This window comes from Lissotriton helveticus, chromosome 8 (genome assembly GCF_964261635.1).
Source record: "Lissotriton helveticus chromosome 8, aLisHel1.1, whole genome shotgun sequence".
Lineage (NCBI taxonomy): Eukaryota > Metazoa > Chordata > Amphibia > Caudata > Salamandridae > Lissotriton > Lissotriton helveticus.
In genome coordinates, this window is record NC_136069.1 from 1,081,230,646 (window position 1) to 1,081,256,208 (window position 25,563).

A 25,563-nucleotide genomic window follows, 5' to 3' on the forward strand; every position below is an offset into this window, starting at 1 on the left:
GCTTTCCCCACACAATGCCGGCTCCACCCCCTGTGGTGCGTCTGATGTCCCAAGCCTGGCCAGTGAAAGGAGTTCCCCATAACCAGTTGTAGGTGGTTCTCACATTGCCTGCACCCTGCTAGACAAAGAATTTTGTGTATGAAAAAAGGCTGTGACCTCTTGTAAAATGTTCTTGTTTCTTGAATCAACCAGGAGCGTGCTGCTGCTGGGGCCCAGGGGAAGGTTTGCCTCCCTGGGCCCTTACAAGCCCCTGGATACCTGATGGACTTTGCTGCACAGGACTTTTGGGACCCTTTGCCTTGCTTTCTTGCCTTTGCCCAGGCTTGTTGAAGCCTAAGCGCCCTGGGATCTCTTTTTAGGGAGAAGGCTCGTGACTCTGCCCTAGCGCTTAGAAAGCGCTGCTATTTTATGCCTGTAGCACTGGGTTGCATCGTGTGCTGGTATTCCCCCTTCTTGGGCTCATCGTGGGTGGTCACCCCACTTATGGCGATGCGTTTGTGCATATTTGCATTTTTGGCAGGAGCCTACCCTGATTATTTGTTTCCCCACGGTTATTTTAAAATCCGGGTGCTACCCCGTTTATGCCGCCAAAAGGAATCACCGCCGCAGCCCGAGCCGCGTTTACAATCTTCCCCCGGGCCACTGCCTAGCGCGACCCGGAAGGAGAGAGAGGCTTGGTCTGCCGGGGGCGGGGCTTCCCAGACCGAAGGGGAAGTGATGCAGCGAGAAGAGAAGAAAGCCCCGGGTCCCCGGAGGGGGGCCCGGGTGAAGCGGGGCTGGCGGCCGAGGCCGCTAACGGAGGGGCGGGGTTCCCTGGAGTCTAAGGGAGCCCGCGAGAGAAGCGCCGCTGCCTGTCCGAGAGAGCCGCCGGAGGAGAGGCGTCTTCGTGGAGCAGGGCTCCTGTGTGCCACGAGGAGCCCCGCAGGAGTGTGTGCTGCAGTGGAGAAGAGCCCGGTGAGTCAGGGCTGATCTTGGGCGGGCGGCCACCATTTGTTCTTTGGGTGTCGTGGGGAGGCTCTGGTGGTGTACTGGGCAGCCCCGCCTGAAAGAGGGCCGCCCCAGCGAGGATGACCGAGGGACAGTGCGGGCCCGGTGGCAGTCAGCGGGCCGCTCCAACGTGTGCCAGGAGGAATTCTCAGAGCCTCGGATGGCTCCAACGATGGGCATGTTTATTTTCGGAGCCAGAGGGCTCCAACGGGCACAGCGTTAGTTCCGGAGCCTAGATGGCTCCAGAGGGGACTCCCTCTCCATTTAAAGGCCCATGTTCTTCCCTACAGTTGTGCCTCATGATTTAAAGGGGTCTGTGTCACCCCAGTTCACGCGCCCGTTCTTGTGTGCCATGGCGCAGATGTGATGTTGAGGGCCTGTGTCCTGTCCCCAGTGTTTGAGGGGACCTGTTTATTTTCAGAGCCAGATGGCTCCAACAGTTGGCACAGTGCTGTTCTAGGGTCAGTGAGGGCCCTGTCACAGTTTTATTGATTCCCAGCTGCCCAGCAATTAGTGGGCAGCTTCACCGTTTAGGCACCAAGGTAGAGAGAGTCCTTGTGAGGGACGGAGATGGCACAGTGGTGCCAGGTCTTCCACAGCTGCGCAGCACTTAGTGCCAGCTGCAGCGTTTAGGCACTTGGGATTGTTCCCAGCTGCCCAGCAAGTAGTTGCAACGTTTAAGTTTGCACAGGTGGCGCACCCCTGACTGGAGCTGGCCTGGCAGCGTGCCCTGACATTCTGGACACGTCATTTTGAGCCCCTTCTTGAGATGGCCAGTTGGCCAGGGGGCTGGTATGTGGGTAGGGCGCAAGGCCCTAATGTGATTTCTGCACAATGTGATTTTACTATGTTTATGATGGTAATTGCCTAATGTGATTTTTGTGCAATGTGATGTTACTATGATTATGAGGTTATTTTACCTATGTAGGTTTATGTTAGTGAGAGTTTACTTCACTGTGAGTTACGCCCCTAAATGTGATTTATTCTTAGGAGGCAGAGTCTAATGTGTTTAGACTAGTGAGAGATTGCCTACTGTAGTTATACTATTTAGGCCTAAATGTGATTGCTGCGTAATGTGCTTTGCCTTTATGCTTGTGTTATACTTCTAAAGGTGCTCATGCTTAGAAGTTTGCTTTGCCTAGTATGTTATACTAGTGAGTTTGTGTCCCTCCGTGATCTAGGCCTATGGTTATTAGTATTGCGTAGTGTGTACCTACCTTTACCAGTGGTTACTGGTTGTGACCTATAATTGTTATTTTGTGCTACACTTATTCTAAGTTATAGAAGTGCTATTTCTGCCAAGTGTTGATTCTGACAGTGGCCCATGTGGCCCTGTCCTAGTGTAAATAATCCTGTGTGAATATTGCCCGTACCAGTTGGCACAATGTATATTGTGTGATTACTATCTGATGTGTTTTGACAATACAAAAGTTATTTTTATATAACCTTGTCTGGAGTTCCTTTTGTGGTGTGCCTAGGATGTTGTTGCTGTTGTGTGCATGCGCAAATGCTTTACACATTGCCTCCAGGATAAGCCTGTCTGCTTCTGCCAAGCTACCAAGGGGGTGAGCAGGGGTTATCTTGGTGTGTGACTCCCTTGCCCTGACTAGAATGGTGGTTTCTGCCTGGCTTTGGCATAAGCCTTAGCCAACCAAAAAATCCCAGTTCTAACAGTGCTTGATGGCAAGAGCTTGAGAAGAGACCGACGGTGGTGCAATGGTAATTGCATAGTTAAGGTATGTTTGTATGAATAGGAATTTGTAAAAGACAAACCTGGAGACACAGTATTGAAGCATTGAAAATGGGCAGGGTCCTGAGATACTATTAAGGATCAATTACACTGATGCAGAATATTCATGGTTGATGATTCCTGTGGTGCAGAGGTAGTAGAGTAACTCAGTGTAAAAACGGTTACTGTTTTACGTTGTCCCGAAGGCGGGGGGGGGGGGGCAGGGAGAGCATTGCAGAGCCATATCTACTGGCACCAAAACATTCTGCTTAGTTACATGTACATACACCTTTTCACAATAGTGCTAAGGTGTGTGTGTGATGCCTAAAATAGGTTTTCTAATGGAAAGGTATGTGCTCTACAGATGCAAAATTGAAAACAATTCTCCTTGTTGGCACCTGCTTCAAAGAAATGTCATATTTTGGCACAAAGCCCTGTCTATCAATGTTAATAGGAAGGGCTTTGTCCCAAAAAATCAAAGGTTGCAGCGTGGCAACAATATGTACACCCATGTGACGCCTCCTTGACACAAAGTAAAGCAAGCAGCGCAAAGTGCTCCTGGCATTAATTTTAGAACAACTTTCCAGCGCAAACTGACGTTTTGCTCTGGAAATTAAATAATTTTGCATTACTGTTTACTAACATAATGTCCTAATAAATCTTTGTGATCTCTGTGAATACTCCATGTGAGCCAGTTGATATACAGTTCAGAAAATCCGGGTGATGAAAACTGCAAGCATAATAATGAAATTATTAGTTCAGCTGTCGGTATGAAAAGAAAAACAACCTACCCAGTTTTGGCAAAGTTTGTCCAGTAGGTCATCACCACTGCACTAAGCATGACATCATTCCTCGAGAAGTTGCAATTGAACAGCTCAGTGGGTCCTATCATTGGGATACCAAAAACATAAGGCACCTCGTCACCATGTGCCGAGTCAGCCCAGGTTGGTTTCATCTCGCTTTGACAATGGTGATAAAAAGCGTAAAAATATGTTGGCGAGCCATATTGGGCATGCAGCTCAGCAGTTGCAACAGCAGGTGCAACCCACTGATGGTCAGTGAACAGGGCTACTAAAGTCTTTCTTCGTGTTTCAGGGTTCTCCTTGTCTGCCCAATCAGTGTACATAAACTTTATAGTCTCCCGAAAAGTATCCTTGCCCTCTGTGTATCCATACAGGTTGTCGACAAAGTTGGAGACAGAAAAGTCGAAGTCATTTGGTGAGACACCATCTTCATTGTCCACAATGCCATCCACAAACTTTAAGCCTTCTCCCTGATTCACACCAAGCATTATATCATAATTAAGAAATTCCCCCTGTTCCATTAAAATCTGAGGGTCATCCGGAATAACGTCACCATCGATCACTGGCCCAAATGCAATGTGATATGTGGCTGGGGTGATGGTCTGCTGGATGAGCTCTTTGTAGTTCTTATCTCGAAGACATTCAACCACATCAATGGTGTCTTGCATGTCGCAGCCGACTTTATCTGCTAATATCCGTGTGTATTTGCCAGGCTGGTAATTCACAGCCCAGCTGGACAAGGCTGTCCCACTTTGTATGATGGCTTTTTGAAATAGACCTGTGGGTGAAAATTGGAAAAATACAAAAAGAGAATCAAAATACGCAGACAAAAAAAACATAAAGATTAGCTCTATTCAGCATACAATACACTTTCATATTTCTGAACACCAGACATTTAATTTATCTATTGCTTATATTTTCCTTCCAACAAATTATGTGTGTTGACAATATCAGATTTTTTTCAGTGTTGTAATTGTAAGAAGTTTTTTGAAATGCCTGTAAAGCAAGCATAGGTAACATTATTTAACACACCCCAGGTACTGTTATGTATTTCTAGACCATTTCCTTTGCAATAAAGTAGTGTCATCTTTTACTTGTTGCACTATTATGTTCAAGTACCTATATTGCATTATCTTAAGATAGTTAAAAGGGAGTGGTCACTTGCACTGGCTCTTAAGCCTCACTGTAGCCATGCACCAAATTGTTCGAATATGGTTAGATACATAACATTTTCACCTTAAACTATAAGAAAATATAGGAAGTACAGTATTAAATGCTCCCTCACATTACATTTTTTTGCTTAATATTACCCTATGTTGTTAAAATCAGACTCACAGCTTTAAAGAACTCATTGGGCAGTGGTGTGGACTGTTTGTAATGAGACAACTGACAGACTTTGGGGTTCTCTAGAATTGACAAGGAATCACTTTCACTGGGATTCATAATTAAGGAGTGATTGATAACTATGTGGCTTGGTTGCCTGTAACTTTGAAATACGGATGTGTGGTAACACTCAGGGTGACATCTACAGATGCAGAAGAAAAAGGAAAAAATACTCCATGTGTTTAGGTGGAAGTAGCCTGATTTGCATCACACTTTCTTTTCAATATAGATGGTGTTAGAAGCATGAGCCATCTTAGGAAGGCCTATGCAGAAGCAGCTGCTTCACAACAAGATGTGGTTGCAAGTAGTAGAGGGGGTGTTAATACGAATAGGAAGAGATAATGTTCTAGAAAGGAGAGTGTCGCAGCGCTGGCGCTCATCGCAAATAACACACCGAGGCAGAGGTAAGGAATGCACGTCTTACTTTATTCCCTGCCAGCCTCACACTGGCTTACAGACTAAACTCCTCCCTGTGACTCACTTCCTTTTCCTGCTGCCTGTCCTGTCTCATACAGGAGGTCAGGCAGGGCGACACTACATCTCCCCTGTTTTGCAGAGTCTCACTTCTTCTATATCTCTTCGACCAGACGTCGGGGCTTCCTGATTAAACGTTGTGGTCGTTCTCTATGTCTTGTCACAGGACCGTGACTTTGAGGACTGTGGTGATGTGTAGTTTCCACCATCCGCGTGGGGCTATGATGGTTTGGGTCACTGTTGTCACTCTGATTGGAAGAGTCAGTTGAGAATGGGCTGGGCGTGGCATCATGGCCGTCACGTCGGTTGCATTTCCTGAAGTGCGAGATGTTTCTTGTCACTTGTTTGTGGTCAGCTTTGGCTGTGACCATGGTCCCTTTCTTCTTGGTGACCTGCATGGGAATGTCGAGGTATCGACTATCTGCCTTGGATCGCCGATCACTTCGCACTATTACCCAGTCTCCTTCTTGTATGTTGGAGTCTTTGGCATGTCTACGTTGATCAGCATATGTTTTCATTTGATGCTTTCGGGTGTGATCAATATCCACAAGGGTGTTGTGATCAACGGTGACTGTCCGTTGTTGCAGACTGTCCTTTAGCATGGGCAGTCTTGTCCTGGGTGTCCTTCCTAGCATTACAGTTGCTGGGCACTGGGCTGTGGTATTGTGCGGCGTATTCCGATACGCTCTGAGTACTTCGTTTAATGTCTGCTGGACATCTCGGTGGGTCAGTTCTGCCTGCTGGATTGCTCTTTTTAGTGTCCCCATAAAACGCTCCACCATGCCATTTGCCTGTGGCCATAGCGGAGTGATTTTCTGGTGCTTGAAGTTGAGGTGGGTTGCAAAGTTCGTGAAATCATGACCGTTGAAAGGAGGTCCATTATCTGTTTTTACTCGCAGTGGGATGCCCCAAGCTGCGAATATCTCATCAAGCACTGGGATTACTGTCGTTGCTCGAGTTGATGATATCAATTGTGCAAATGGGAAGCGGGAGTATTCATCCATGGCAACAATGATGTACTGTCCTGATTGTAGTGGGCCAAAGAAGTCAACCGCTATCTGTTGCCATACTCCGTCTGGCAGTTCTGACATTTGTAACGGTGCCGGTGGCTCTTCCTTGCTGACTACTTGGCAAGTGACGCAGTCCTTCAGAGTTGTCTCGACCATGTGGTCAAGGGTGGGGAACCAGACACGTTCTCTCAGGGCTTTCTTGGTTGCATTGATGCCTCTGTGTCCTTCATGTGCCAGGTTGATGACTCCTTGGCGTAATTTGAGAGGAATTACAATCCTCCCCCCTCTCAAAAGGAGACCATTGTCACTGATGGAGAGTTCGTCGCGCACTCGTTGGAATGCGGCTAGGTCCTGTCGGAGTTGAGCAGACTCGGAGGAGGACTGCTTCATGTCCCTCCAGGAGTTGGAGCGAATTCGGGTCATCACTGCTTGGACAAGGGGGTCAAGTGCAGACGCCTCCTGGATGGCTTCGATAGGAACTGTGGGAGGACACGCAGCGTCAACAACAAAGTGAAGATATTCGTCAGCTACAGAAAGTGCGGAACGGGCACCCGCCAGTGGGTGTCGTGACATGAAATCAGCTGGGTTTTCAGCTTTCCCAGGTTTATGGATGATGGAGAAGACGTAGTCTTGGAGGCGCAGGCCCCACCGCTCAATGCGTGGTGGCATTTTTGCATTGGGGTTGCCAAAGATGGTAATGAGCGCCTGATGATCCGTGATGATCGTGAAATGTTTGCCATACATGAAAAGGTGGAAGTGTTCGCAGGCCCACACCACGGCCAGGCTTTCCTTCTCCGGCTGGGAGTATGCTTTTTCTGTATCCGTCAGACTGCGACTAGCGTAGGCAATGATGTGACGCTGGTCTGAGTCTTCTCGGTATTGGGCCAGAATGGCACCCAGGCCCACAGGACTGGCATCCACAGTGATTTCAGTTTTTTTTTTCGTGTCGAAGTACGCCAGATTGATGGCAGACCCCACAGCATGTTTGATGACAGAGAAAGCATGTTGACACGCCTCCGTCCAGTCGAATGGCTGACCTTGGCGAGTGAGTTCTCGCAGGGGGTAGCTGATCGTGGCGTAGTCGCGGATGTACCTCGCACAGTAGCTTGCCATGCCAAGGAAAGAACGTAGGTCAGTGACATCACAGGGTTTCTGAGTGTCAGCCAGGGCTGCCACTTTCTCAGGGTCTGGTCTCATGCCCTCCTTCGAGAAAATGTGTCCGTAGAATTTTAAGGTGTCTTTATGGAATTCACACTTGCTCGCATTAAGTGTTAGGTTTGCCGACATCAGTGCATGGCAGACCCTGTCCAGGGCCGTGTCGTGTTCTGTTCTGTCCTTCCCAAACACCAGCAGGTCGTCACTGTAGTTGAAGGCATTTGGGATGCCTTGGATGACTCGTCTGATGGCTTCCTGGAAGATCTCGGCAGCCGAGGATATGCCAAAGTTCAGACGTTTGTAACGAAAAAGGCCTTGGTGAGTGGTAAAAGTTGTGATATATCTCGATTTGTCATGGAGCTCCAGCTGGTGATAGCCTTTATTAAGGTCGAGCTTGGAGAATACTGTGGCACCATTCAGCTTGGTAATCATGTCACTGATATGCGGCCCAGGATGGCGTTCCCGCTCGATGGCAGTGTTGGGCGCACGCATGTCAACGCACAGCCTGACCTTGTTGTCTTCTCCTCGTTTTGGAACTACTACAACTGGCGATACCCACGGAGTGGGACCCGTCGTACGTTCTATGATGTCTGTTCGAAGGAGATCTTGGAGCTCGTCATCAACGGCCTTTTGTAGATGGAATGGCACCTTCCTATGGTGTTGGGCAACCGGTGTCACGTTCTCGTTGATGTGAAGCTTTACTTTGAAATGATTGAGCTTTCCAAGCCCTTTGAATAAGTTGGGAAATTTTGCAACGATGTCAGGAGTGTCCTCCGTCATGTAGAGGAGTTCCACGAGTTTGAGTCTTTCTGCTGTGGGGAGACTGAGGAGACAATCTGCCAGATCTGGTCCCTCCACTACGTGAATGTAGGCATCAATTGTCCGGTCTTTGAACGTGAGAGTGGTGCGAAAGCGGCCTAGACAAGGCAGTGGTTTGCGTGACATCCACGTGAAGACACGGACAGCAGCAGGTTCCAGTTTAGGCTTGTGTTTCATGGATTGATGTTCTAAAGCACAGATGTAATTTAAAGATGCTCCAGAGTCCAGGACAAATTTAGCTGGGTGGTCGCCTATCAGGATGTCGAGCTTTGGATATCGCTTCAGACGATCTGGGTCAGCAACCATGCATATGTACTCATCACGTTCCGGAGTGGTTACCATGCATATGTATTCATCACTGTCTTGTGACGTGAGGGTGCGCGATGGTGACTCACTGGATGTGTCTCTGCGGGACCGATAGGAGTCCGTCACATGGCGTCTGGAGCGATGGCTACTTCCGGAACGACCTCTTGACTGATGTGAGTATGCTGACTGGACGCTGGAGTCGGACGAGCTAGAGGACCTGCGTCCCTTGTCTTTTATGGCTCGGGCGTGATGTCGTGACTCATGCCCCTTGGTTGATGATCGGTGACTAGGTTGCTTGGCTTGGCATGCGACCTCGAAGTGATTGTCTCTTCCACAGCGGTGGCATCGTTGCCCGATGGCTGGGCACTGTCCTGAGTGGGGGTAGTCCTGACTGCACCTAAAACAGGTGGGCGACGCTTTTGAGGGTCTCGTGTGTCGCGAGCTTCGACGTGATGGCCGAGACCTGTAGGACTTGGAGGTGGGCTTGACGGGCTTGGAGGACCGGTGTGCTTGAATGCGCAAAGCATGGTCCTTGTGATCCGACGATTTCTGTGTCCCCATGCGCTTCGCGTAGTCCTCCGCCTGGTCATTGATTCTTGTCAGTTCCTCGATTTCCTCTAATGTGTATGGTTTTTTTAGGAGCCTTCGGCGCAGGGCTTCAGACGAGCAGCCGTCGATGATGCGGAGCCTCAGGGCATCTTCCGTTTTAAAGTTATCAAAGTCGCAGTATCGTGCGAGCCTCCGTATGCGCATGATGAAGTCACTCATACATTCATCTTTCTCCTGCGTGGCGAGGTTGAACGTGTGGCGCTCATAATCCACATTGCGTTTGTGGAGAAAGCGTCTGTCAAGTGCAGCTTTGGTTTCATCATAGGTAGCTGTTGCAGCATTGGGCAGCTCTTTGATGATTTGCGCAATGTCCGGACCAATCAGATTCCTCAGAGCCACAAGTTTTTGCTTGTTGTCTTGCACTAGGGATCCGACCATGTAGTCCTCAAAGTCTTCACTCCATGTTTTCCACGATGGGCCCATGCTGTTACCTGGCGTCAGTGGTAAAGGCTGAGGTTGGCGCATGAAGGAGGCTCCCACTGGGTTATTCGCCATTGCAGGTGCAGTGGAAGCAGGGCCTCAGGTGCTGGGAGCTGGGCTTCCTGTGCTGGGAGCAGGGCTTCCTGAGCTCGCTGTGCTTGATGCACTTGATGCTGTGGTGGCAGTGCCCGATGAGCTGTCAGGGCCCGGATTGGACATCTGCGCTTAACTGGCTGTGAAAGCGGTTGTCCGGTGTTTATTAGTTGCACGCAGTGTTTATGTGTTATTATTAGTCTCTTTATTGAGCAATTTCGCTTCTCAGTTGCCTCTGTGGACCGGTAATGTCTTTGGAAGCAAAAGGCGCCTGACCTTAAGATGGCCGCCAGAGAGAGAACGTGGGTCTGTTGAAGGGCGGCGCCTGACTCCAAAATGGCCGCCGCGCGGGACAGTAGGCCTCGTGTCTCTGTCCCTGGACCCAGCAGACAGCACGCGTGAGGGGAGCGATCGGGCTTGAACTCACCGTCGCTCCTCACGCTGTGTCCCGTTCTGGCTCTTCTTTCTTCACTCGCGCCTGGGATCGGGTGCCGCTCTCCAGCGCTACACACTCGGCTGCTCACTTCTGGCACGTGGGGTCGCGCTCTGGCATACGCGCCTACCTCCTGGTGCAGCAGTCGGGTGCCTGGGGTGTTTTCGAGCACCCGCGCTCTGGTTTCTTCGCGCCTCTCCTCCCAGGGCAGTATCGGCAAGCGCTTCTCACCGGCTGCAGTCGGGTGTGTTCTGGGCTTCGGCGGATTTTCTTTCCGCTGCAGGGTTCGGTGGTCGGCCACGTTGGGTGGCTGAGCGGGGCTGCTTGTGGGGTTTAGAAACATCCCACCCTCGTCGCCATTGTCGCAGCGCTGGCGCTCATCGCAAATAACACACCGAGGCAGAGGTAAGGAATGCACGTCTTACTTTATTCCCTGCCAGCCTCACACTGGCTTACAGACTAAACTCCTCCCTGTGACTCACTTCCTTTTCCTGCTGCCTGTCCTGTCTCATACAGGAGGTCAGGCAGGGCGACACTACAGAGAGGTAGGGGCGATCCATTACAACAACAAAAAACAGAGTGGGAAAGAAGAAAGAGATTTTTTTTCTAAAGGAAGAAGATGTTAATGTAGAAAGAATTGAAGAGCGAAATGGAAATAATGGAGGCAATGGAAATACATCTAGACAACTCTAGAACAATAGTTGAAGAGACAATAAGTTTACCACTTGCACAAATTTACGAAATGTGAAAAAGTTCACTGTGAATTTCCCTGATAGTGACAAAAATTCGGACCCTCCTTTCATTTCATGCTATTACCAGAAACATTTCTCTTGCTGTACAGTACTTCATTTCCTCTCTTCCTTACACTTCTTTTTGCATCCTGTCACTATCATCGTTTCATACTGCCCATCATAATGAACGGCATGAAGCAACTAATGCAGCCCAATGATCTCCATCTGCCACCGTCCAGGCATTATGACCGCCATCTGCCCAATATGGCGATCCTCTCTGATAATGTGTGTTGCTTTTTTCTGTGGAAACCTTTCTTACTTTCATATTTATAGACATCATTGGTAAAGTTTAAATATGAGTCATATATACATGAAGAGATAATTGAGTATTTTCTACTTGATGTGTGGAATACTTCTCCCAGGTAGTGCAGAATTTTTAGAAATAAACATTAAAAACATTTGAAAAGTGACTTCAAAAATAAAAAGAATTCTTGTGCCAACAGAGACCCTTCCTATAAACTGTAAGAGGAAAACGATCTGAAGTTGCTGTTAGATGTCATGTTCTATAATTATATAAAATTACAGTAATAAATACATCAATCCAATATAAATATAAGCAGGGAACATTATGGAAAGGTGCACCATTTATTACCAGCGCTTGCTGCACAGGTTTGCTTTACTGGAAATGGAACTCGTCATACGGCCCCACATCTCAGTCTGCTTTATTTTGGCACAGTCTGTTCCTTGTGTTCTGTTTCTGTTGATGCACTCAGCTAGTACCTGCAGCAATCTCAGTAGGCTCACACAATGCTAAAGTAAAGCTTAATTGTCAACAGCAGTTATCACGTCGCTATTTCTTTTTATCTCCACTGTTACAGGTTTCAGAGCATAGATTTAACATTATGCATGTGCAATTACGTGTTTATGAAATATATATAAGTTCTAGGGTGCAGCAAAGGAGCGTAAGTTAGAGAGATGAGAGAATGTGAAAGTGCTCCTCAGGATAGGAATGCATCCACACCATTGTTGTTTTGATAGGGAAAACATATGTAAATGTATCTTGTGTAGGAACAAAGCATGTAATGCATGTCACACAAGAGGGCAGCCAAAAATACTGAGAAAGCAGGGAAGTTGGTATTTAATGCCTTTGTAGTCAGGGTAAGTCATACTCAACTGTGGCACGTTCCATGCACATGGTCCCATTTGTCAGCTGTTTACATGAGTGGCAACAAGAAGACAATGCGTATTATGTGAACCAGTTCATTGTGGGTGTGCTTGGTTAACACTGTACGAAACACCTTGCAAAATGTTTGCACTGACCTTGTACAAACATGTTGGGAGATTCTCCAATGACATTTCTTGCACTTGACTATGATGAACATAGACACATCAAGAGACAGGGCCGGCTGGTGGCGCCTGGTTCACCAATCACTGTTGGCTCCCCAACACCCCATGTCCATCTCCTCAAATTCTCTTCCTACCACCAGGCAAACGTGCCGCTCATCTCTCCAATCATAAAGTATTTCTAAACATAGCCTCCCCCCACTGAGCACTACAAAAGGGGGTGGTCATGGACAGAGCATCTGAACCAATCAAACACTCACACCCAGTCAACAGATCTGGGTTTAATCCATCACCGTTTTTTAGCCCACTCTGCTACCCCAGTTCAGACATGGCCATATGCAAATCAGTCTGACCCTGTGCCTCATGGGAACAGTCCAGCCTGAACTGCCAAGCCATGCCTTCCCTGGACCGGAAACAAGCTTCCTAGGACCGGTTTCTGGCACTACAGCCGTCTTCAGCCAGGCTTGCTTGAATCCAGTGGCAAAGTGAGCAAGGGACTCACGTCTGAGCATACCCTGCCAACTTATGGCGAACAAAGCGGTACAAAAGGGGGTGGTGATGGACGGAGCATCTGAACCAATCAAACACTCACACCCAGTCAACAGATTTGGGTCAGCGCCTCCTCCACAGGTCAGTGCCCTGTGCGGTTGCACCAGTCACACTGCCCTAAAGAGAAACATCCCTGTCAGGAGAAACATTAAAAATAAGTATTTCCTCAGAAATATCTCTATACATGAAAACAGCAATCCATCAGATATATATCTATACAAGATTGGTATTCATTAGAACACAGAGTGCATGTTTTTTCCAAATGGCTATCAATGTTTTTACTTACTAACATTGATGCAGCAAAACGCAATTATGCACCTGGGTTGCAAATGTTCCTTTTCAGCACATTCCTACCTACAAAGTGAAGTAATTTCATATTGTGGATGGGACTACTTAATTCTGTGTGATTTTTGCAATATTTGCTATTACTGTTTTTATTGTCCATCGCCTGTCATAATGCTGGTGGATTCTATTTAAGGATTTTACATTTTCATATCTACCCGTGCCTCATGTTGGAATGTTGAAATCTGGCTACAGGATATAATGTCATTATAAAATAGTACAATAAGATATTGAGCTTTTGGTCAAGCTCCAAACGTTTGCTTTACTAAGTTGTAATGGTTTTCTAATATTTGATTTTTTGTCTGTCAGGCCCATGGCATTTCAAGAATGGTCACAGTATTCCATTTATATTTACTTTAGTTTCGGTGATGGGACTCAAAGTAGTTATTAGATTATGCCGCTGATGTGACAGAATGTTAACTGAAGTTATGCCAATCATACAGGCAAAATAATTTTACTCAAATTGCAGTTGGTGTTTCAATTTGCTCTCATGAAAAAAGTTGGCAAAAGTATGACTAGATGCACACATACAATCTCCTAAGAATGCATTGGCAAAGCAAATAAGTTTCGTTTATAAGTGACAATGCAAGCCAGTCCTCTTGGCATTGTCAATTATTGTTTAATATTGTTACCTGCCTGATGTTTGGATATTTGAGTCTGCATTTTGCAAAAATTGTTCATGTACCTTATATTGTTCTAGTTTTATCTCTCAATAGCAATAGTTAGCGTCTTGAATATGTCATATGGCCATGGATTACTCCACATTTTGTCCATATAATTGTCAACGTATTATAATAAATGTAGATAGTCATGAGATGTACATACATTTAAACAGAAGAAAAAACATCACAAGAATTTTACACCCACATGCATCAAGCGATTTTGGAGTCGCAAACGGTGCGAATCGGAAAATTCGGCCGTTTGCGATTCCAAAATCACTTTTTGGGATGCATTAAACAGTTTTTCAAAAATCGCAATTGTTTGTGATTCCTAAAAATGCGATTGCATTTAAGGAATCGCATTTTTGCAAATCCTTAAATGCAATGCATGAAGGTTTAAAAAATTCCGAATTCGCAAATATGAGAGCAAATTAACACGAGGTTGACCCTCGTGTTAATGTGCGAAATCTTTCATAAATGGTCAAAAAAGCATTTTTGAAAGTGTCATGTTACACACACATGTCCTTTGGACATGTGTGTGTGAAACTTGCACTTAAAAAAACATTTCACGGGTGCAGGGGGGGTCCTTTGGACCCCTCTCAGCACCCTTGAAATGCATCAACAAATTGCTATTCGCAAAACAAAAATTGCAAAAAGTGAATGCCTTTCCATTGATTCCTATGAGCCTCTAGGCCCATAGGAATCAATTCAATGCCATTCCTTAATTGCAATTCGCAATTAAGGAATCGCAAATACAGAAAATTAAGAAATCGAAAAAACTTTTAAGATTTCGTGATGCATAGGATTTTGCAATTCCTAAATTGCGATTCCTTAATTTTCGCAATTTAGGAATCGCAAAATCCTACAATGATGCATGTGGCCGATAGAGCAGTAATCATTTTCTTTCAGTGTAAATGTAAAATAAAATTAACATTTTCGATATGTTATTTTCTTTTCAAGAATAATCGTAAATTGGAGATCCTTGTCAATGATGGGCCTGATTAACGAAGGTAAACTTGCACTTTTGTGTAAGTTTATGATTGTTTGCTATTCACAAAGGTATTTTACTAGCAGTATTTTAACGACTGAGGACACATCATCAATATTTGTGTGTACATTTTCCAACATCCATATATTGTATCAATCTATCTATACCTTAATTTTGGTATTAAACTGCATGAGGCAAGAACAATACAGAGTAATTTTTTAAACAATGTGGAATAAATAAGTGGCATGAATACTACTTTTTGGTCCCTTGAATATTTAGCAGTCAAATGGTGGCCAGTCATTTCAGTCTATAACTGACTGGAACTTACCTGGCCAAGAGATGTGATCAAGTTAATGAATAGAGAGAATGTGAGTTTATGAGTGTGTTTGGTTATTATAGGGTTATCTTGATAAATGGGGAAATTCATAGCTCTAAAGTGAAGGTAGATTTTTGATGTAGGAATTTTTAAAGGGCTTCAAGAGGTAACTTGTGATTGTTGTGATCATATCAGTTGACACTTTCATCTAGCCAGAGATCCTATTCAGCTTGGAGCTTACTGTCAGTTTCTGAGTGTTGGCATAATTTCCCTGATAAATTTGTCACAGTCATGTGCCAGCAATAGAATGCGTTTGGCAGTTTATGGTTATATTATGCAGGTAGTAAGATAAAGAGGTCATATCATATACCAAACATCTTGAAGGACCCCTTTAATTGTAGGTATTTCTTTCCGGTCACATAGTCAGTCAGAGGTATCAGATCCTCACAAACTTCTATTTCGGCATGAATTTTACTTTGAGGGCAATTTTACGCCAGAGATATGTATTACTTAATACATGTATCATCTGCTCTTTATGCTCCAGGTGGTACCAGGATCTCAATTGCACTATCACTTTAAAAGCACCAACAGTTTTAGACTATCACTCCTGTTGTTTGTAGCTTGGAAGAAACAACTAGAATGATTAATTAGCTGAAATACGCGAAAACCCCCGACCTGGACAAAATACCTGGTGACTTATATAAATTGGAACGTTCGATCTGGGCTGTATATTTATAGCAGCTGGTGCTAAGGAAACAGGTTCCTGGCTCTTGGCAGAAATTATAGCAATACATAAAAAAGGGATGCAGGGGAGCCCTTGAATTATAGGCCTATCAGCCTTATTGACAATGCCCCAAAACATTTTCTGAACACATTTTAGGGAGACTTCTTGATTGGGTAAATGCAAATGAAATGTTATCTCCTCTCCAGGTAGGTTTCTAGAGCAAAAAGTAGTACAACAGTTCAGATTTTTAGATTTTTGGTTTTATATTTGAAACATGTTTTACTTCAGAAGCAAAAACCGAATGTGGTTTTTATTGATCTTAGAGCAGCATTCAATCTCATACTGCGTTCTACCCTCTGGCAAGCCTTGACAAATTTGGGGGTCCGAAGTAATCCAGTACATTTACTTAATAAATTGCATGCAAATAATTTCACTCAAGTTTGCTGGGGCCCCGATAGCGAGTTAACAGACCGCATTCCTACTGAGAGAGGAGTTTGCCAGGGCTGCGTTTGGTCTCCATCCTGTTCTTGCTGTATATTAATGACGTTGAGGAAGCCTTCTACCTTTGCAGAAATGACTTTCCGGCTCTGAATAATAAGAATATACCAATTTTACTTTGTGCAGATGACTTACTCCTTATATCTAAATCACCCATGGGTCTCCAAATTTTGATTGATACGTTTTTACGTTTTTGTAAAACAAGAGGCTTAGAGTTAAACTAAATAAAACCAAGTTTATGGTGTTTGAAAAGACTAAGAAGGGAAGTCTTAGTATTCAGGTAGGTAGCGCGGCTTTTGATAGAGTACACCATTTTGACTGCTTAGGTGTAAGATTTGTGGATAATTTAAGCTGGGCTAGTCAACTGGAAAAATCTACATTAAAGATTGATCACAGATCTAATGCTATGCTAAGGTTTTTTTAAATCAAACTACGTCACATATAATTTCCCCTGTTAAGGAAACTTACTCTGCAACCACACAGAGAGCCGCTCTTTATGGGGCGAAGATCTGGGGTTGTGGCAACTTACATTCATTGACAATTGCTTAGAGTAACTTTATTAGGACACTGTTAGGGTTACCTTCCAGCTCACCGCTAACCCCCATGTATTTTGATGTTGGGATAAAAAGAGCTGCTGACCTGACTGTCTTAAAAACTCTAGCATATTGAATCTGACTCTGGATTACACCTGAACTTGGAGTTTTTAAAGATTCACTGATATAGTTATTGAATCTCCCAGGATCCAGGGATATCCCATGGGTTAAATCTGCCTGATATAGTTATTGAATCTCCCAGGATCCAGGGATATCCCATGGGTTAAATTTGCCTCAGACTGTTTTTTTTTAAATTGGAATGCGTACTTTATGGGATGACCCTAACACTATTACAAAAAATGATAGCAATCTGTTAAAATTTTTATATTGGGCTTGTATTAATGATTGTTATGTTGTGCACAGCTCTAGTGGGTCGGCAATCAGTACATTGATAGCCTGCAAGCAATATCCAATGTTTGAAGCATTTTTTGATTTTATATTTCCATCTTTAACTAGAAATTTGTATATAAATTCTGCTATGGAACTCCACCGCTGAGGTCCTTCACAAATAAATGGTGTAGTAACCAAGATCTCAAAATGTACCCTGCATGTGGCTCGAGCAATAAAGATGAGAAACATATATTTTCCTTCTGTAAAGAGTACCGTTTTATACGTAGCAAATGGTTTATCCCAATCTGCCATGGTATGGGCACTCGCAGACACTAGAAAGCCTTTAGGATTTTTAAAAGTGGCACGTCGCTCAAAGTAATATTTCCTGTAAGCAAATTTTTACAAGCAGTGTGGTTTAAGAGACTACAAATTATAAACATTATTGACTGATGTGTTTACTATCTGGATAAGCTCCTTTTATGGAAATTATTGTTGCACTCTTGTTCTTTTGCACTATGCACGGTTACTTTATGCATTGTTGCACAGCCCTTAACGTATATCTGCGGACATTGTCTGTAAAATGTATAGGAAGCTTATTGCATATACATTATCAATGAAGCTTAAGGCAAGGAAGAACCACAAGCCCATAGTTATTTGTTTTTATTGCCTGCATTTCAAAGCAACATATATCTTAAAATATTTTGCCATTTAGTACTTGTTGTATTTTGCACATCTGTTTTGTGAGCTTGTTATTATTACAGCCTGGAGGAATGTTATCCATTATCAGAAATGATCTAGTGAGTTTTTCAAGAGGTATCGTTTAGTTGAAATTTAAATAAGGACATTAGAATGATGCTATATTCTGATGCACATAGTTTTTTTTTAACTGAGTCGCATGTATTAGCTTCTTATGCATTATACGTTGATGCTTCTGTTTTTATGTTTTCTTGTGCATACTTTTGATGGTTATTTCAACCGAATAAAGTTTACTACTACTACTACTACATGTATCATCCTTCTGATAATTTGTATGAGCATTCAGAGAGACAGAAGAGTGAAGACCTGGCCTGGCAGTTTGGTCTTGACTGTTAACAAAGGGAGCAGGGTCAAGACTGATTTGCATATGGCTGGGTTTAAACAGGAATGGCATGGGGACCAAAAAAAACAATGGATTTAGGCCCAGATCTCTGTACTGGGGTGCATGTATGACATTGTTATGTATTCTGTCCATCAACTGTACTTTTTGCATTTGTCATCCCGAGTGGGATGGGTGGGTATGCCCAGACATGGGTCCCGGGTTCACCGTGCCACTGGATTCAAGCTAGCCCGGCTGATGAGGGGTGATGCCCCAAAACCGATCCCATGATGCTGGTTTCCGGTCTAGGGAGGACCTGGCTTGGCAGTTCGGGCTAGACTGTTCCCATGAGGCACAGGGTCAAGATTGATTTGCATATGGCTGGGTCTGAACTAGGGTGGCATGGTGATCAAAAGAACAATGGATTTAACCCAGATCTCTAGACTGGGGGTGAATGTTTGATTTGCTCTGCATTCCGTCCATCATCTGTGTGTCTTTTGCTTTCTTTCCTTAAGTGCACTAGGTATGCCCAGACGTGGTTCCCGGGATTAATGTGTCACTGGATTCAAGCTAGCCTGGCTGATGAGGGGTGATGCCCCGAAACTGTACCCAGGATGCTTGTTTCCAGTCCAGGGAGAACCAGGCTTGGCAGTTCGGGCTGGACTGTTCCTATGAGGCACAGGGTCAAGACATATTTGCATATGGCTGGGTCTGAACTGGGGTGATGGTCAACAAAAGAACGATGGATTTAACCCAGATCTCTTGACTGGTGAATGTTTAATTAGCTCTGAATTGCGTCTATCATCTGTGTGTTTTTTACTTTCAATTCTTCAGCAACAAAATCATTGCTATTTACAGCAACTTCATTCCACAACTGGTCCACACTGACCTCATTTACCTTATTCCCCTAGCCAGCATCATCCACTCTCATGACATCAACACCCTCTCGTACTCTAATGATACATAACTCATTCTCTCCCTCACAGACAAGTCACCCAGTACCCAGATCAAGTGTAATGCCTGCATGGCTTAAATCACCGCTAGATGACGACCAACACTCTAAATTTGAACACTAACTAGACCGAAATCATGATCTTTAGGAAGAGCTTCACCTGGAGGCCAACAGAACAAGCACCAACAACCACCCCCACCGCTCATACCAAAAACCTAGGGATTGTCATCCACAGCAAACTCAACTTCCCCGCCCATGTCAATGCCATCACTGCCTCATGCTTCCATACCCTAAAGATGATGAGGAAGATTTTTAAATGGCTCCAATTCAGCACCCGGAAAACCGTCACATGCCCTGGTCATAAGCAAGCTGAACTATGGGAACACCCATTATGCTGGGGTCAACATAAAACTTACCAAAAGACTGCAGGCCATTAAGAGACTGGTGCCAGAATCACTCTCTACGTCCCAAGCCGCATTCACATTGCCCCACATCTGAAGGAGCTCAACTGGCTCTCCATTTACAAATGAGCACAATTCAAACTTCTCACCCACACTTTCAAGACACTGACCCAGCATACCTCAGCAATCATATCAACTTTCACAAAGATTCCAGATTCCACGCCCTTGTCCGTATTTCTACTTGCACAAATCTCACATATATGCAAATCCAGATCAGAGGGCCCAGACCTCTCCTAGTTAACTAATAAAAGGTGGAGCGACCTACCATTACACATTAGAACCTGTTCCTCACTTCTTGAATTCTGAAAGAAGCAGAAGACCTCGCTTTTTTAGTAATTCCACGAGGCCCTAGTTGTGGCTAGACTCACACCTGAACACATTGGGGTATCCCCCACCCAGTACTATACTCTAAAATGAATACACAAACTAGTACACCTGCTTCAGACAACCAAACATTTTTCTATGTTAGAACCTCACCTACTCTATTAGTGGGATTCTTCATCAATGGGTCTCATCCTGGCCCCTAAATACCAGGATGGCCTTAACTATATGCACAGCCATATTCCAGGGAGCACCCTGAAGGATGAAATGTTGTTTTCATCTATTGATATTTATCTGATGAAATGCTGTTTTCAAAATGTACCTTAATGTGCATATATACATCAGAGTCAAGTGCTAGAACTTTCATGGGAGAATCCCTCAACATGTTTCTACAAGGTCCGTGCAACATTTTTGCAAGGCATTTATTATAGGGTTCACCCAGCACACCCATATAGAGGTGGTTAATACAGTAAATATTATCTCCTCATTGCCAACACGTGTAAGCTGCAGACACATGGGACCATATGTGTTGCACATGCCACTGTTGAGTGTGACTATAACCTGACTACAAAGGCATTAAATACCAACTCCCCTGATATGTTTTCACTATCTAAACAACAGTGGCATGGGTGTTTCCTTTTCCTAGCCAAAATATTTCCACCACATAAAATGAACAATTCTCTCCCTCCAAATGTATTCTTCTCCTCTCAGGTGCTTGTTCACATTCTCTTATCTCTCTAACTTACACTCCTTTGGTGCACCCTTAATTTTATATATATATTTCATAAACAGGCAATTGCACACGCAATTTTAAATCTAGGGGGTGCGGCCGGACTAGATGGCCGGGTCGAAGTGTTTTACCTCGGCTCCATCTAGAGAGCTGTGAACAGCAATCCTGTGCACCCCTCAAACCGGATGGCTGAAGAGAGGGGTGTCCACCCCCTTTTCTGTCCCTGTGTGAGCTGCACGGCGATTGCGGCCCCATTGCAACTGTCTTTGCCTGGATTTGCAGGCCGTGAAGGAGGAATGGCACAAAATGACGGCCGCCACCGGAGCCGCAAGGTAGGCTCTCTCGCATACGGCAGTGGTCTCAGCGTGACCTGTGATAGAGAGAGACCTTCCTTGTGCCCAGCGCTGATGATTGTGGTATGACATGCCACTCCGCTCTGCACTCGATTAGGAAGCCGTTGATTGGGGAGTCTGCTGTGGCGGCCGGCGGTTGGGAGTTGCACCCCTCACGCGATTGGTGCACGGAGAGACAAAGGCGCGGGGGCCTAGAGGGATCTGCCAGTTACTGGGGACCCCCAGATTCTTGGGGTACAGTTCTCTCCTGGGGTCCAACAAGTATACTGAAGCCTTGCCTGGAGCGCCTGACTTCAACATGGAGGCCGGAATTACATCGCTGTCCTAGCTGTGCAAGGGGGCTCTGGATATGCCCCCCTGCCACCTGTGTCTGACCAATTGACATATTATGAGATATATCCAGGTAAAGAGGGTGCCTACACCCTGCACCCCGCACACAGCTGTGCCATCTCGCAGGACTCCTTCTGGAGTGATGGAGGGCCACAGGCTACGTCCCTGGGATCTACTGCTCTGGTGTATTGGTTGACCCAGGGTATAAGAAGTGGCCTCGCGATAGGCCCATAGCCCTGGTGTAAAGTGAGCATGGGGGAGACCGCCTCTTTGCAACCAGAACCACTCTCATAGACATAGGAGGGCCACTGCGGATGCCCCTATGCACCGAAGATTATGCCTGCTAAAGTCTCCAATTATTTCCCCCCAGCTGAGAAACATCAATTACCGGTGCAGGATGACCCCGCCGATGCCGTGGCGCTTACGCAAGTAGATCTAATGGCGTCCCTCTGTGAGTTCAAGACAGAGCTGCTTGCTGAGCTTAACCAGGACATCAAGGCTTCCATCAAGCAGCTCAAATCGGATCAAACTACGCGGGTCGGCGACGCTCCAACGGGAACTGTATTCGGTCGGGACAAGAGGGTTGGATTTGGAAAGCCACGCCCAAGAGCTCGATAAATGATCTACTGCCACCCAAGAGCAGGTGCAGGATCTACAGAGACAACTACATCTCGCACTGCTGACATCTGAAGATTTAGAAAACAGGGGTCGAAGGGACAACATCAGGATCCAAGATTTGGAGGAAGGGGCGGAGGGGCAGAAACTGGAGGCCTTCCTTGAGAGTCTCTTTGCGGAGATTCTCAGCCCGCGGCAACTCAAGATTAAGTTGGAGAGAGTGCATCGATTAGGGGGGAAGTGTTCCGGGGCCGACGACGACCACGCAAAATTCTTGCAAAGTTCCACTCCTTCAAAGTAAAGGAAGCAGTACTTCAAGCGGCTCAGACAAAGAGCGACATCTCCTTCCATGGTTTTTGTTATAATGTTTACCAGGATCTGGCTCCTGCGACGCTGGCTAGGAGGCAACAGTTCTGTCCCATTATCACAAAACTCTGAGACGAACACATCAAGGACAGATGGACTTATACATTCGGTCTGAGCTTCGAATTTAAGAATAAGATGCGCCCCATCACAGGAATCGAGGATGGGATACGGATTCTTGATCTCAACCCTGGAGACTCCGCGTTAAGGCACGATACGCAGAGGGGGCAGAGCGAGAAACCCGGAGAAATCGCCAGTGGAGCACAAGTCTGAAAGCGGGGCCCAAGTGATCGCATTCACACAGGGAGTCTTTTTCCAGATTGTTGTTGAACACAGGTGGCAATTACCCGCACTCCAAGAGGGCCTTACTAGGGTTGTGACTGCTCAGGACTCTGAGGAGAGGGCCCAGAACTCCGGACCCGGGGGACCATTTGGACATCTTCTACTGGTTTTTTCTAGCAGGGGGTCGTTCTCCCCCCTGTTGGGAGCCCAGGGTGAGGACATTGCACTGGCAGAAAAACTTTAGCCGAAGTTCTACCCGGGATATACTGGTTCAGCGCAATATTGGATAATTGAGAGATGTCGACCTTTGCTGTTATCTTCAGTAGCCGGGATGGGCGTGGCCTTCGGTTGAGTCACCCTCCAACATCCCCGGTCATGGGGCAACCCATGCCGGAGATGGTCCAGTTTTCATCCACAACAACTGGTTGCTGGTATTGTTAAAACTTTGTTCTTCTTTTTTTATATTAGGTTTTTTGGTGTCACGGTCCTCCTTCCCACTTGTTGCTTTCTCTTTGTGGGCAGCTGACGCGGGAGGGAGGGGTAGATGGGGCTTGCGGCGGGTAAGTTTAACTTAAGTTTGTTTTAAGTTTAACTTAAGAAAAAATCCTAACCTCAGACACAATCCTAACTTAAGACATAATCCTAACTTGAACAAAATCCTAATTTAAGACAAAATCCTAACTTCAGACAAAATCCTAGCTTAAGACTACTAAAGGCCTTCTGTGAATACCAAAAGTGGTAAGTTTAGGATTTTGCCGTAAATTAGCTCTGTGAATCGGCCCCATAGTCTCTATCTGCTCCCAATTCAAAGTTATAATTTCATAAATGTAATAAGGTAAACCAGTGTTAGTCAATGGTAGGGATAGGCTTTACAACAGTGAAAAATGACTTTTGAAGTTATTCACTCCCAGAACATGTCAAACTTAAGTATACATAGCCTAGTTTTTAAATACAGTGCAAACTGCTTTATGAGTCTCTTGGGCCTACTGGTAACCTATAGGTATTAAAAAGGATGTTTTAGGCCTTGCTAAAGGTTTATTTAGCCAAGTCAAGATGGTAGTTTCAAACTGCGCCACAGGCTGCAGTGGCAGGCCTCAAGCATGTTTTGAAAGGCTACTTTAGTGGGTGACACAATGAGTGCTGCTAGTCCACTAGCAGCATTTAATTTACAGGCCATGGGTACATAAATTAGTATTTACTGGGGATGTATAAGTAAACGAAATGTGCCAATCAAGTGTCGACAATTGTGTTATGTTTTAGGAAGACAGCACAAGCACATTACACTTTGTTAGCTGGCAGAAAAATGCACAGAGTCCTAATGCCAACTAAAACGGGTTCAGCAACAGAAGGCAAAACTCAGAGGGAGAACCTGCAAAAAGGGCCAGGTCCAACACTAAAACCAATATAATCTTCTACCTGCCTCACTAAACATGGTCGATAAACTGAAAGACGACTTGTGACTGTTTTTGTTGCCTGCCTTGGCCCTAAAAGGATTATCTTTTTTGTATATGACATCTAAGGCTGACGTTAGATAAACTGTAGAGATTTCAATGTTGTCAGACTAAATGGAAATTTTACTTGGATGAATATTGCAAAGAATTGTCTGAATAATTAGGCAGGATGGCTTAAATTGTGGGCTCAAGGGGTTGACATGTAGAAAACAAAGTAAATGAGATAAGAGATAATCCCTTTCAATTTGGAAGGCCTCCAATTTGATTATGTTAGTGAAATCTGTCTCAGTTGGCTTGAGATAAAGGGTAGAGACCCAATTGATATTTTGCTCTGAATTCCCATCACTTTCTAGAGGTAATACCATAGGTAGTAACACCTGACTCTAGAAAAGGCGCACTGGAATCAAGTAATATCATAGGAAATTATCTAGATTCACTCTCAGCTACATTGAAAATTGTCAGTGCTAAATCTGTAGAGTGTATTAGCTAAAAATTTAGCATCTGTTTTTCATCAAAATATGATGTAGGCCAATAGATGTTATTGTAGGGTGGGAATTCTCTTTCATGAGAGCTAATACAACATTGGCTGGTTACTAAGGTGATGTTGTTGTAATATTTGTTTGACCTCGAATATAACAAATGATAGGCTTCACGCAAGCTTAGTAGGGAATTGCTTTTAGACTTTGCTTTGTATCCTATTATTGCCTCTTGATTTAAAACTCAGGGGCAGTTGAATTACTACACAGAATTTGGAGACTGTCATTTGCACTTTGCATCTAAGTGCATTATCAAAATATTGTCAAGAAAGAAAGAGATGGAGTTAAAAAAAAATGCCACAGTTTCCACAAATTGCTGCATAGAAATCCAGAAATGCTTCAAAATATTAACAAAATCATTTAACCAGGATTCCATCAATATTAATAATCTTCAGAAGATAGATCATCCATGAATTTACTGATTCTAAAATATCAAAACATATATAAAGTGTCAATATATGGTTAAAAAAATTCTACTGAGATTGAGAACATATCACACTCAATGGCCACAATGGTACCCAATAATATACACAATTCTGCATTACTGGCCAGAGCACTAGATGAACCTTCTGCTAAGGATCATCAGATACTCCAGTATCTATGGAATAGCCAGGCAATCATCCACAAAGCCATCGAAAATCCAACTTGATAATGCTACAAATTTTTCAAAGACGCAAAACACTAAATGCACATGGGTAGCCACTATGTTTCACACATTCAAGTATTATTTTGGCAATTACAATAATCTTAAGTGATGATGGCCCTAATGTGACTTGATAACCCAGTAATGTGAGAATGT

General features: G+C 44.8%; 1 protein-coding gene across 1 annotated transcript in view; it reads right to left on the minus strand.

The window, feature by feature from the left end:
- Positions 1-25,563, minus strand: part of NLGN4X (neuroligin 4 X-linked) — a 719,294-nt gene that overhangs the window by 37,544 nt on the left and 656,187 nt on the right. Inside the window, exon 7 of the mRNA XM_078657971.1 lies at positions 3,508-4,297. Within this exon, the coding sequence (XP_078514097.1) occupies positions 3,508-4,297 (790 nt within the window). The remainder of the gene's footprint in view (positions 1-3,507; positions 4,298-25,563) is intronic.